Source organism: Trematomus bernacchii, unplaced genomic scaffold (assembly GCF_902827165.1).
Source record: "Trematomus bernacchii unplaced genomic scaffold, fTreBer1.1, whole genome shotgun sequence".
In the NCBI taxonomy this organism is placed as follows: domain Eukaryota; kingdom Metazoa; phylum Chordata; class Actinopteri; order Perciformes; family Nototheniidae; genus Trematomus; species Trematomus bernacchii.
The window spans coordinates 3,609,289-3,623,687 of NW_022987564.1; the positions used below are offsets into that span (position 1 = coordinate 3,609,289).

Genomic DNA, 14,399 nt, shown 5'->3' on the forward strand with positions numbered 1-14,399 from the left:
CTCAGAGCTAACTTTATCAACATTTAAAGTTTCTAGTAATGTCGAAACAAAGGTTTTAGTTTCAATTAGTTATTACTAAAAACAGCAATTTATATATTGTATCAAGGGGTCAAAAACACCCAGTTGCAGCCTATGCAGTTATAATACATAAAATAGAATAACTATAATCTTGTAATGGGATCACATTTAAAGTACAACACTAACAGGTGGCATTTTGAAAGAGACAGAAACAAAGCAGTGCTCAGCAAAATGCAAAATAACTGTTACTTTTAATAAAATAAATATATATTTCTATTAACTCAGATGATATGAATTAATAATGTAATAATGTTTGAACAAGAAGTAACGTTTTGCTATGATGGTTGTTTTGTACAGCAGTTTATTCTTCAGTAAGTAGTCCTGGGATGTTATGAGTTATGTGGAGTGTTAAAATAAGTAAATAAACAGCCAAGACAGTGCTCAATTTCCCTCACAAACGAATGAATACTAAACTCATCTTCCAGGGAGAAGTGTCAGTGACGGTACCGCATGTGATGTATTAACCATTATCAAGGAGGTTGCACCTTTCTCAGCTTAACCTTGCTGACATTAGGTAACACCCCACAGAATGAAGTGAGCTACTGATAACTTCGGTTCAGGTGCCATAGGTCGCAGTTAATACCTCAGTGGTCTTTCCCAGGATACAGTAGAGGTGAAGGGATCAGAGAGAGAGACAGTTCAACAAGAATCAGCAACAGTTTTCACAGAGGAGAATATACCAGAAAGGACGCAGCACCTCGAAGGCTTGTAGGGAAGTAGCAAAACCAACAGCTACTTACCAAAGGGAGACACAACGGATTTTCTGAGTCCAGTGAATTTGAAAAGAAGACACAATGAAGCTGAAGTTTCCAAACCCGGGACTGGATGACCGAATCCCGTCTCATGCAGAATTGGAGAGGATGGAGAAGGAGGAGGCAGGGGACAGGCCCAAATGGGACAACAAAACCCAGTACCTGCTCACCTGTGTGGGCTTCTGTGTGGGACTTGGCAACGTGTGGAGGTTCCCTTACCTGTGTCAGAGCCATGGAGGAGGTAGGCTGATTGTTCTCCGTTATAGTTTCAAGAAAACCAGCAGTGTGCATGAATTATTATAGGATCTTTATGTGCCTTTACCTGTTTTCAGTAACTGAGGATTTTCAAAAACTTGGTCAAAATGTAACCTACAGTAGCACTTAACACCCATGGTTTTGTCACACATTAACTGACCCTATTGAACATTTATTTTAAGTAAAACTCATGTTGAAAGCTTGAAACGAAGTATCTTTTTTATGGTGGGTTAACAGAGTTTTGTAGACCTTGTGCACTGTATAAGGTTCTGTCAGAGTTTTACAAATATATATTTTTTAGCAGTAAGCTGTTTAATCCTGCTCTCTAAAAAAAAAAGCTTGTTTCTTTCTAGACTGAGTTTTCCAAAGTTATGAATGAATGAATGAATATTTAAAATAGTCTACCAACTTATCTTTGGTAATATCAACTGTTGCTTGAATTACTTACGTTTTCTCTCTCAAACTTGATCGCTATGTAATAGTGATACTCCTATTAATGGTTTATATGGTACTAAAGGTTTATAGGTGTCTTTATGGGTACAGTTTTATTTGCTTACCTTCATTAAAGTTGAAACTGATTAAATGACTTGACTTGTCACATTGGTAACTCATTATAACGATGTCAATGTTGACATTTTAGGAGCATTTATGATCCCGTTTCTTATCCTGGTGGTCCTGGAGGGCATCCCACTGCTGCACCTGGAGTTTGCCATCGGTCAGCGCCTGAGGAAGGGCAGCGTGGGGGTGTGGAGATCAATCCATCCATGCCTGACTGGAGTTGGTGGGTAAAATAAATTGAAGAAACATGCACATTAGATTGTGGTGCTCAATGGATGACAGATATGTCGATCCATCAACCGTTCCCAAATTAAATATCTACACAATTACTTAATGGATTTACTCTCAAATTGAGGCATTCATGGTCCCCAGAGGATGAATCCTTTCATCATCACCATGAGGTTAAGATTTGTGGTTTTATTATATACAGTAGGTATACAATAATTTGTGGTTGTATTATATCCATGAACTTTGGCACAGACATGCATGCCACCCCACAGGAAGAATTATGATCACTTTGCTGATCCTTTTTTCATATCTAATGCCATCATCAAATCCAAATGTCATTGTGTTCAACAGTGTGATTTAAGACCCAATCCCTTAAAACTAATGTTATTCTCATTATCGTCAACTGTTTAGAGCCAATAAACGAATTGTAGCATGCTTACATGTATGAAACATTGAACACTTTACTGCCAAATATAAGCTTGTCAGCATTGCTATTGTGAGCATCCTCACAGATAATTACTAAACTAAAAACACCACAACTCTAATTGTTTCTTTTTGTTATAGGTATTGCATCCTTGCTTGTCTCATTTCTGGTGGGCATGTACTACAACACCATCATGGCCTGGATCATGTGGTATCTCTTCAACTCCTTCCAAAGTCCTTTGCCCTGGAGCCAATGTCCTCTAAATGCTAACAGGACAGGTATGCGTTCATACATCGAGACAACAGTCAGAAATAATCTTAAAAAAGCAACATCTGCTGTAACATGTCTTTCCAAGGCCGCTTGATCTGACCATTGCTGTCTGCTTATCTGGCAGGTCTGGTGGAAGAGTGTGCTCGAAGCACCTCTGTTGACTACTTCTGGTACAGAGAGACTCTGAACACTTCAACAGCTATCGATGAGTCAGGAGGTTTACAGTGGTGGATGGTGCTATCCCTGGTGGCTGCCTGGACTTTGCTTTATGTCTGCTGCATCCGGGGCATCGAGACCACTGGAAAGGTTTGAATATGACATTACATCTGAATGTTTGATGCAAGATTGATGCCAGCTTATGTGCTTATGTGTTCAATCCCATATAAAAAAGGTATGTATTAGGATCATATCTTCTTTTTTGTCTTTTCTCAGGCTGTTTACATCACCTCAACTTTGCCATACGTGGTCCTCACCATCTTCCTCATCAGAGGACTGACTCTGAAAGGATCTATAGAGGGGATTAAGTTCCTCTTCATACCAGATGTAAGCACTGCTGTAACGAAAAACATACAATTGTCAGAATAACTAATATAGCGTAAAAAATGTCAAAACAATTTGGATTAAGTGACGCTGATTAAGTGATTTGCACCCTTGAGCATCTGTATGAAAGACACTGGGCTTAACTGACTCCAATATATACCCATCTGCAACCAGAAGTCATGTCCCGTGTCAAATCAAAAGCTAAATCATTTTCACTGAAGCTATGTCACCGTGATACGTTAATAACTTATTCTAACTCAAATTGTAATCTTTTTTAAAACCTAACCAGGTCATTTTGTTGCCTAAACCTAACCAAAACGCTACCAGACACTACTACACAAAAAGGCATGGATATAGCTGGGGTATTCTGCAAAAGTTAAATAATATGACGATTAGAGATGAGTTTACACCACCCTTGCCAAGTGTTAGACAAGAAGATATACCTTCATTAGCATTTGACGCTATGATTTGATTCATTTGGCAACTGGATCTTGCCATGTGAAAAAAACAAGTATTTGATGTGATTTAGGCCATTCTTGAAAGCGTCTTTGAGTTTCCTGAAAAGCGCTATACAAGTCCCATGTATTATTATTATTATTATTATTCTTCTCTTATAATTTCCATACTAGCATTGCTGAAAGTCTAGCTTGATTTTGACTTGGTTCAAAATACTTAAAAACATCTCTGAGTGTATGTTGTTTAGCAATTGATTAATCGTCCATTAACTTTTTATGATCTCACATGAAGGAGATTTTATTGTGCGTCACATATTAATTATGAACAAAGTCCAGGACAGTAGGTGCGTAGGATTGTTTGCTCACAGTTCAGATATCTAAAAAGGAAATAATTACTATAGAAATCTTGGCTTAATTAAACGTTTTATTAAGGTATTTTGTTCTCTCTTTAAGGTAGATGAGTTAATGAATCCATCGACCTGGTTGGATGCTGGTGCTCAAGTTTTCTACTCCTTCTCTTTGGCCTTTGGAGGTCTTATCTCTTTCTCCAGTTACAACTCTATTCAGTGAGTATACTGCCTAAACTACACATCATATAATGAACCTTCTTATGAACTTCTCCCCTCACATGACCCCATTTTTGCCTTTTAGCAACAACTGTGAGCAAGATGCCGTTCTCATCTCGATCATCAATGGCTGCACCTCTGTGTACTCCGCCACTGTCATCTACTCCATCATCGGCTTTAGGGCCACGGAGAAATTTGACGATTGCACATCAGAGTAAGTTTTCAATTGAACAAAAAAAGCAGCCTTAAGATATATTTAGAGTTACTAGGACTGAACTTATCTCGTTGTGCTTTTTTCTTTAGCAACATCTTGAAGCTGATGAATGCCTTTAACTATCCTGAAAACAACATCACAGAAGGCAACTACGATCAGGTTCTGTCCCGATTCAACCAGACAAATCCAGACATCATTCAAGGATTGCAATTACAGACTTGTGACATGCAGACTTTCCTCAGTCAGGTCAGTAGATATATAGAATATTTGACATTAGAATATAGACTTTTTTTATCTGACCTCAGTGAGTTAGCAGAGGGACAATGTTTTAAATATTTGGTGTTCTCCTTCAGGGCGTGGAGGGAACAGGTCTAGCCTTCATCGTGTTCACAGAGGCCATCATCAAAATGCCTGTTTCTCCTATATGGGCTGTCCTCTTCTTTGTCATGCTGTTCTGCCTTGGTCTCTCGACTATGTTTGGGAACATAGAAGGAGTGGTGGTTCCTTTGCAGGACCTCAACATACTGCCTAAATCTTGGCCCAAAGAAGTTTTCACTGGTAAATTCCCAAATGTCCTAATAAATATACGATTATTTTTCATTTTGATAGGGTTAGGATGTTGATTGAAGAACTTTACAGAAAGGTTGAACCCACTTCTTTGTATTGTTTTATTTCAGGTCTGACTTGCTTAATCTCTTGCGCTTGTGGACTGATCTTTACCCAGCAATCTGGAAACTACTGGCTAGCTCTTTTTGACAGCTTTGCTGGCTCTATCCCACTGCTGGTCATCGGGTTATGTGAAATGATTGCTGTGATGTACATCTACGGCGTAGATAGGTGAGTATTTGCTTGCGTGGCTGGAAGTGTATATGTATCCAAGCTCTAGCCTCCAAATATGACACCTTAAGGAGACCTTTTTTAACATTATATTTTCGCAGCAATGTTTTCCCTAGATCAAATGTTCGTTGTTTAAGGGGTGTCACATGCAGACTTTCCTCTGATCATACGATATTACACGTTTTTCAGATTAAAATTCCCTGACTGAAGTTCTGAGAAATGCCCCAGCGCCTCGTTGGTCAGGACTTGTAGCTAGCTCATTTAAAATGTATTGTTTCTCTTTTTCTCTGCCAACGGAGTTCTTGGCGCAAAGACAACATTTACACTTTGCCACATGTTTGCAATCAGATTCAAAAATAGCAAATCGAGTTCAGCTGCAAAACTTTATGGCCATGTTGGCACTGTTATATCATTAGCGTAATATCTTTAGGGAATCGGACCTTGAGATAGTGATTGCAAGTGATGGGCAATTTATGGTGCTATCAGTGGACACGATCAATTATTGTTATTGCCAATGAGGGTATCAAATACAAATAATCAAATACTCAGTTAGACAATTCTTTGTGAAGTTGAAACAAAGCAAGAAATTGGTATTGAATTCTGACCTTGGAACAGAGATAAAGAACAGTCCTCATACAGTAGGAGACATTACAAACTACAGTTTGTCTTAAGATGTAGCGACACTAAGGAATGTTGAAAATAAATGTTTCAATAACATTGTCGATGTATGCAGTAAAAAATGTGGCTTATAAGTAATATTGTTTAATATGTAAAAAATATTGCTTTATTTTCTCCCCTGCTTGTAGTCTTTCTGTTACGTAAGAACAAAAAGTTATTTAAGTAACAGAGTGGAGTTTGTATTTCCTTGTTTAGCTTCAACATGTAAAACACACACAGAGACCCACAGGCTGCTTCATTGTAACTCATAAAAGTTCAAGGTTATCAACCATGGATGACTTCATACACTCTAAGCTGACATTATGTCTCCCTCTTATTGCTTCCTACAGGTTTAACGAGGACATTGAGTTTATGATCGGCCACAAACCCAATCTTTTCTGGCAGGTGACGTGGAGGGTGGTCAGTCCACTCATTATGGTCGTCATCTTGATTTTCTACTTTGTAACCCAAATCACTAAGAGTCTCACATATTTGGTGTGGGACCAGGAGGCGGTAAGTGTGCTCATCAAAATTCCACTTTTTCATGTCTTTTATACATCAACATGTGTCCCCTCTGTGTAAAGAGATTCTGAAAGTTTCAGGAAAAAAGATTCTCTCTCTTTTTGTCCTGATCAATTTATATAAAAACCTGTCTGAACATGAGCTGATCGGATTTTGGCCACTTTATGATGTCATAACGATTTTTTGGCTTGTGTAACCATTAGCCAATCACCAACCAAGGTAACCCCCCCCCCCCACCTTATCACCTGAATCTCCTCCTAGAGCACCATTGTGTTCTTTTTAACCAAATATCTCTCAGAGGGGCGTGGGGAGTGGCTCCTTCTTTTCATCTAAAGTAACAGACAGAGAATCAGCACTTTTGAAACAGGGCTGAAACAGAGGGGATTATGGGATGCTACAATGATCTGTTTGAGCCAAACACTTCAGAGACATGTTTTGTATATATCTGAGACCTATAATATATGGATGAAAAACAGTATAATAGGGGACCTTTAAAGATGTTTTTTAAATGTGTTATCTTAAAATAACTTTAAAATTTATGGTGATAGAAACCCACCTTTGTAATTTCAGACCTCATACGTTTCTGTACATTTATTGTATTACTCTTACCATATAGGTTGATTTCCCAACCCTTGAAGCACGTCCGTTTCCCGCCTGGATCAACGTCATCATCTTCATCCTGGCTGGAATTCCCAGTTTAGCTGTCCCAGGATTCGCCCTCTACAAATTCATCCAGAATAAATGCTGCAAAAAGGAGGACTACAGTGATGGCACAGTGGACACTATCTCTGCCAAAGTAGAAATGAATGACAAAATGAAGATGTAGATATCTTTTACTTACATTGAATAACAGAATATTTAATAGTAACATGAATATGGACTTGTGGTGCTGTTATTTGTGTATTATGCTTACATACGTTGTCTTTCTCATGGGTTAGTACAATCACAGAAGAGCACTCTAATGACTTCTGACTTTTATCTGTGAAAAGCAGAGGGTGAATCGGAATCTGTAAAATAATATAATTTTGGAGAAAATAATAATTGCTGCTAACTTTTCGTACTACTGTGATATTGGTTTCTGGCTATATCATGTTTGACCTGTAAGTGGGTGTTGTAAAATAAAGGAGTAGTTGGATATTTTGGGCGCCTATTTGCTTTCTTGCTAAGAGTTAGATGAAAAGATGGATAGGCCTACCAGTTTGTGCTCTAAATATAAAATATACAGCTAGTAGCCATTTAGCTTAACTTAGCTTAGCATAGAGGCTCAGGCAAAGGGAAACAGCAAGCCTGGCTATATCCTATTTTCTAAATATTTACAAAAAAAGAAGCAGTTGAGACTGGCTAGCTATGTCCCTGTTTCCACGTTTTAAACAAAGCTAAGCTAACCTGCTATTGGCTGTAGCTATTCACATTTAGCTAACAGAAAACATGATGGTTTTCAAATCTAACTCTCTGTGCCCAAAAAGGTCTAGCTACTCTTTTGATAAATGTGAGTTTACTTAATCTAATTGTCTAATATACAAATTATAATGTTTTATGTTAGAATGTAAACAATATGCAGGTATGTTTTAGATATTTAAAGCGAAATGGCAAAAGAGCTTTTTATAACACTGTTGTCTTGTTGTACTTATTGTAGAGGGCTATTGTAAAGCATTTTTAAGTTTCAGTTTATTACTGCACTTAAACTGCCATAAACTGTCAGGTTATGATCTGTTAATAATCCTTTCAGCAGTTGAGATTTAAGAGAACTTATAACACTGTTGACTTGTTGTACTTATTGTAGAGGGCTATTGTAAAGCATTTTTAAGTTTCAGTTTATTACTGCACTTAAACTGCCATAAACTGTCAGGTTATGATCTGTTAATAATCCTTTCAGCAGTTGAGACTTAAGAGAACTTATATGCTATTAAAATAAATCATGCAGAACTTAATGAGTTTACAGACGCTCTTAAGGATCCTCCTGGCAACAGTTGTAACAAATGAAATCTCTGGTTTGATATCCCCTATATTCATCGACAAGGAGTGTAAATAAAGCACTTAAAAATAAACACTGGAGTTACAAATTATCAAAGTATTTGAATGATCTTTTCTCACCTGTAATATAAACAATCATTGTTTTAAATCTTGCAGAATGGCATGAAATGTTGGACATTTGAAATGTACATATTACTTAAAAGTACATAAAGCTCAAAGTAAAGAGAGTGAACTCACTGGCTAATTTATGGCCAACAACAGATAAAGTAAAAGATCATAAACCTGTTTCAACATTGCTAAGTGCTACTGTGTATCACATGCACCCTAACCACTCACAAATGCGTCAAACACAGTAGACTCTACTTCTCTGGTTCAGTGCACATGTGGTAAGCATGAGGCTGGTACTTCCTAACCCCGGACTGGATCTCCGGATCCCTAGCTATGAGGATCTGGACAGGATGGATAAGGAGGAGGACGACAGGCCCAAGTGGGACAACAAAACCCAGTACATCTTAACCTGTGTGGGCTTCTGCATTGGGCTCGGCAACGTGTGGCGATTCCCTTACTTGTGTCAAAGTCATGGAGGAGGTAAGACCGAAAACTGTGGAATTAATGTTTGACAGATTAGAGTGGGGAAAAGGTACCGAGGGTCAATTTATTGTGATATAATGGGAATAAAAGGCATTGTTCGATGTATCTGTGTTTATCTAAACTGATAAGTTAACAATATAATTATAACAAAATAACTGGTCCTGCAAAAGGCTACCGACCTAAAGCTAAAAGGAAAGTTAAATAAGCCATTCACAGAAGACTAAGTGTCCTAAAGCTCCTTCAAGTTGCTGTACATTAATGATTCTCAAAAGTAAGACGTCTTCGGTAGAAAGACCTTTGGCCTGAGCTAAAGACAGAGCTCTTTATTGGCTTGAGTTGAAAATGAATGCTAAGAATTCCTTCATACTGCATACATCTGTGTGTATGTGTTGTTGTTTTCAAAAGTGTAGTGTTAAAAGGTTCACTGTTAGACACAGGAAGTGGGACAGGTTTCAAAGACATTCATACGCTTAAAGTAGAAGCAGCTTTACAGCAAAGGGAAAACAATCCTTATGGATATAAATCAATGTTATACTTTAGTCTGCTGTAAGTGTTTAATGTGTTGTGCATTGTATAAAGAAAACTTAAAACAATTAAAGTCATACACTTATAGCATCTTATAACAACAGATGTGTAACCTTAAAGAGTATTCAGTAGTTAATACCTAACTTCTGTTCAACCCATAGAAGGCCCATAAGGATTTTGTTATCAGCAACACTCTACTTACACAGGCATAATACCTTGAAATGCAGCAGATATCTGCATAGTGATATGGGCAGGGGCGGACTGGGACTACAAATCAGCCCGGGACTCTCGACCGGCCCACTTCGGTAAATTACTAACGGGGGGGGGGGGGGGGGGGGGGTGCTAGTGACTTATCCGACCGGCCCACATCGTCCCGAACGTCCCGATGGCCAGTCCGCCCCTGGATATGGGCCACTCACTTTTGTTAATCAGACAACTTGAACTTAATTTAGCCTAAACAACAAATCAATAAAATCCAACCAATCCAATGTTTATGCATGACAATAGCAACATTGCCTGTACTCAAGCTGTACTTCATGCATCTAATCATAAATGTCCAACCTCCCAACCACATGAAATGTTTTAGGTGCCTTTCTGATTCCCTACCTGATCCTGATGGTGCTGGAAGGAATGCCTCTCTTGTTGCTGGAGTTTGCCATTGGTCAGCGTCTCAGGAAAGGCAGTGTGGGAGTGTGGAGGTCCATCAACCCTTATCTGACTGGTGTTGGTAAGTTAAAAACAACACAGAAGTTATCAACAAGTATTTGGCTTCCTGAGAGAATCATAAGTAATGATGTTGTCCCTTAGGTATAGCATCAATGCTGGTGTCCTTATTGGTTGGACTTTATTACAACACCCTAGTAGCCTGGATCATTTGGTATCTCTTCAATTCCTTTCAAAACCCGCTGCCTTGGACCCAGTGTCCTCTTAATGAAAATGGGACAGGTGTGTATACATACAGTTTCAGCCCACATATGCACACAGAGAGCATCCACAATTCATAATTGTTTTTGTATTTGTTGCCCCTATAGGATTTGTACCAGAGTGTCAACAGAGCTCCACTGTTGATTATTATTTCTACCGAGTGACTTTGAATAGTACCACCTCTATAGCTGACTCTGGAGGAATCAACTGGCCGATAGTACTCTGCCTGTTAACTGCCTGGACAATTGTGGCAATCTGCTGCATAAGGGGCATCAGCACAGCAGGCAAGGTTTGTTGAACTTAAAGAAACTCAAACTGTAGCCAAGACCCATCTACTCCACTACTTTTGCCAAATATCAATAATTCCATGTTTCCTTGTCATTGACATCAGGCCGTGTACGTCACAGCCATCTTGCCTTACATAGTGCTGGGCATCTTCCTGATCCGGGGACTGACTCTAAAAGGTGCCATGAGTGGATTAAAATTCCTCTTCACACCAGACGTATGTTTCAAATCTTCATAGGAACGTTTAATCTCATAACTCAGAGACGCATTCAAATGTGTGCCTCTCCTTTGCAGGTGAATGAGTTGATAAAACCATCCACTTGGCTGGATGCAGGTGCCCAGGTCTTTTATGCCTTTGGTTTGGGATGGGGAGGCCTCATCTCCTTCTCAAGCTACAACCCTGTTCAGTAAGACACATTTAGAGGACATGTGATGATTCTTAATTTAAAGTTCAAGTCTCATTTTGCACACTTTGATTGAACCGAAGCTAATGTATTTATTTTGCTTATTTCCTTTCCCAAGCAACAACTGCGTGCAAGATGCTGTGATCCTGTCGGTCGTGACTAGCCTCACCTCAGTGTATGCTGCAACAGTTACTTACTCCATCATTGGCTTCAGAGCAACTGAAAAATATGATACCTGTATCAGTGAGTGAGTAGTCACATGCCTCGGTTTCAAGGTTTTTATAAATGAGAAGTCCTACAAGTATATTCTACCTTGCTTTTACTTTGAAGCCGTCACAATTGTATCGGTTAGATTGTGGACATTTGAGTCACAAAAGGTAAGGGTCCCTTTACACTTGTAGTATGGACTCTTCACTTTACTAGTTGACATCTGTGGGGGAAACTTCTGAAGCAATTGGGAGTCAGGACTCAAAGAGACACGAGGAGAACTGGAGCTTTTGATGGTAAACACTGACACGGTTTATTTGGAGCTTCGGCCGGAGAATTCCCAAGACCTATCACGGGCCGTGGTCTGACCACACGGTTGAGATGCCACAATCAATTCTGAAGAACTCTATCCCAGACCCATGTATTTAGCTAGTTCTGAGAGAATAATCAACATTGTGCATAACAAGATAGAATCATAACACCTCTATCAGCTGACGCCAACAGGCAGGAACAAGGAGACAAAACACTGAGAGCACAGCAGCCAAGGTTGCAGGTGCCTGTGCTCAGTCAGGACAGTATGAACTGATAAACTGGGTCAAAGTTATGGGCCTTGGAAAATATTTCCCCAACAACACCTAAATAATGTAGTAAGATAGACACATCTGAATTAATATTCTCATGTACAATACAAATGTGCTAATCTGTGACTTTTTTTCCTATAGTAACATCGAGAAATTATTAAATAAATTTGAGCTCCCTGAAGACAACATCACCACAAGCAACTATGAGGAGGCCTTTAATAGTCTCAACAGCTCTTATCCTGATATTGTTCTTGGATTGGACATCAAAACTTGTGACATGCAGACACTTCTTAGTGAGGTGACTATATTGATGAATATCTGCCATAGTGCCAGTTATTTGCTCCTACATGCATTATGACTTCCTTGTGTTTGTGCAGGGAGTGGAGGGAACAGGTCTGGCCTTCATCGTGTTCACAGAAGCGATAACCAAGATGCCTGGTTCTCAAATCTGGTCCGTACTCCTTTTCGTCATGCTTTTCAGCTTAGGCCTCTCGACCCTGTTTGGCAACATCGAAGGAGTGGTGGTCCCACTGAAAGATCTGAATGTATTCCCTAAAAATTGGCCCCATGAAGTACTGACAGGTAACTTGGTTTCAAAGATTTTTTATATACTTGGATAAAACACTTTTGGTATTCGTCCCTGGTTTATGTTTTAACACAAGCTTGTTTTTGTGTATGTATGTTTCAGGTTTAACATGTGCCACAGCCTTCATCATCTGTCTCCTGTTTGCCCAGAATTCAGGGCTTTATTGGGTAACTCTCTTTGACAACTTTGCTGGATCTGTTCCACTTCTGACCATTGGATTGTTTGAGATGATAGCTGTTGTATACATCTACGGCATTGACAGGTCAGTGATTCAACATATTCTAGCAGGAGATGGGTAAACTATCGCAATCCAATGATACAGGATTGATTTCATGACTCAATTCAAAACTAACTAAAACCCTCTTATGTGGCAGGTTCAATGAGGACTTTGAGTTCATGGTTGGATACAAGCCCTCTATCTTTTGGCAGATTTCATGGAGGTTCACCAGTCCTCTAATTGTGCTGGTTATTTTAGTTTTCTACCTGGTGACACAAGTCCAAGAAGCGCTCACGTACTCAGTTTGGGATCCCGACTCTGTAAGTAGACAAGTTCTGTGATCAGCCACTCTATCTCACATGCTCAATATCTTCAAGTAAATGTTGTTTCTCAATGATACGGTATATCATAATCAAACTGACTTTGGTCAATCATACTTACATCATTTGGATATTCATTGCATACCAAATGGGCTAAATCATAATGTTTTGTGGTTAACAGGAGAAGTTCCCGTCTCTGGCTTCAGTACCCTACCCTTCTTGGATATACGTGATCATCTTTCTGTTGGCAGGAGTTCCCAGTCTGGCAGTGCCTGTGTATGCATTATGTAGATTTGTCTTTGTTTGCTGCACGAAAAAAAATGAATAAAACACTGTTTTAAAGTCCGACATTTCAGAATAGTACAAAATGTATGATTTTTTAACAACATGATGTTTTATTGATGCACATCAGTAAAGTACTTATTTGTGACCATGCTTTGCGCAAATATACTTACCTACTGCTCATTTCATTTCTTGTTGTATTAAAAACTACTAGGACAGTAGTTTTATTTGTGGTATGGTCAGTAGAAATATTTAACAGAAGAGAAAAGGGTGGTCTTTCAAAGCATTAGCTCTTTGCTGTCAGTTTTAGAAAAGGTAGGCAAAAGGTGTAGAGCAGCAAATTGGCCACGAGAGGGAGACTTCACACAGGTTGTGTAAGGTCAGCTGATCCAACAAAGCACAACATACCGTGGGTGTTTCTCAATCGCGAGTACGCTTGCTTGGTAGCACATGTCTGCCGAGCATCTTGCTTCAGAAGCGAGTCAAGAATACTTCCTGGCATTCGGAAAAACGAAGTGTGGAACACGCTAGCAAGTGTGCAGGTGTGCGTCATATGAGAGGCCCCGCCTTACATCTTCCGCCACAGATTTGGGGAAATTGGTCCGTGCGCAAAGCATTGTGGGGATTTTAAGGCCGCGAAGTCTACTCATGTGCACACTCGATATTTCTCCAAACGGAGTACGCCGGGCTCGGTAGATTTCCAAGTATACTGGAGATTGGAACAGTACTTCGGCGGCACTCGATGACGTAGTATGCTTGAAATAGTGGCTCGGAAGCAGCTTTACTCGCGATTGAGAAACACCCCGTAAGTTCAGGGATGCAAACTTGTCACCTTTCGGCGAAATTCGCCGTTTTGATTCCAAAATAGGTCGTTTGTGTGATTCATGTAGATCTGCAATAAAAATATTTTTGGGGTATGGGGGGGGTCTGGGACCCGGAGTAATCTGCGGCCGCGAGCTGTTATGTGCCATCATGACACGCATGGTGTTCTTTTTTTATATATTATAATGAAGCGCGAGCACAAGTCTTCCTGCCTGTCAGCTCTGCTCATGGATGTATAATAAGGCTCTGCTGCTCCGGGATGAGGGTCTAGCTTCAGCAGCTACATTACCTACGGTGCGTTCGTTAATATTAACTGTGCGGTCCA

General features: G+C 39.6%; 2 protein-coding genes across 3 annotated transcripts; both read left to right on the plus strand.

The window, feature by feature from the left end:
* Positions 1-611: 611 nt before the first annotated feature.
* Positions 612-8,404, plus strand: LOC117477507 (sodium-dependent neutral amino acid transporter B(0)AT1-like). Its single transcript, XM_034124175.1, has 12 exons — positions 612-1,071; positions 1,726-1,866; positions 2,436-2,573; positions 2,690-2,871; positions 2,998-3,108; positions 4,014-4,126; positions 4,212-4,340; positions 4,430-4,586; positions 4,694-4,898; positions 5,018-5,177; positions 6,185-6,347; positions 6,973-8,404. Exons 1-12 carry the CDS (start codon positions 873-875, stop codon positions 7,180-7,182), a joined length of 1,908 nt encoding a protein of 635 aa, XP_033980066.1. The 5' UTR covers positions 612-872; the 3' UTR covers positions 7,183-8,404.
* Positions 8,405-8,716: 312 nt separating this feature from the next.
* On the plus strand, positions 8,717-13,318 carry LOC117477513 (sodium-dependent neutral amino acid transporter B(0)AT1-like). Of its 2 annotated transcripts, XM_034124184.1 has the most exons (12): positions 8,717-8,918; positions 10,033-10,173; positions 10,254-10,391; positions 10,478-10,659; positions 10,762-10,872; positions 10,950-11,062; positions 11,178-11,306; positions 11,989-12,145; positions 12,225-12,429; positions 12,536-12,695; positions 12,808-12,970; positions 13,152-13,318. In XM_034124184.1, the coding sequence occupies exons 1-12, from the start codon at positions 8,723-8,725 to the stop codon at positions 13,296-13,298; spliced, it is 1,842 nt and encodes a 613-aa protein (XP_033980075.1). In that variant the 5' UTR covers positions 8,717-8,722; the 3' UTR covers positions 13,299-13,318. The 2 variants fall into 2 exon arrangements, with proteins under 2 accessions (XP_033980075.1, XP_033980074.1); XM_034124183.1 differs by lacking the exon at positions 11,989-12,145 and having other exon boundaries at positions 8,723-8,918; positions 12,329-12,429.
* The last annotated feature ends 1,081 nt before the right edge of the window (positions 13,319-14,399 follow it).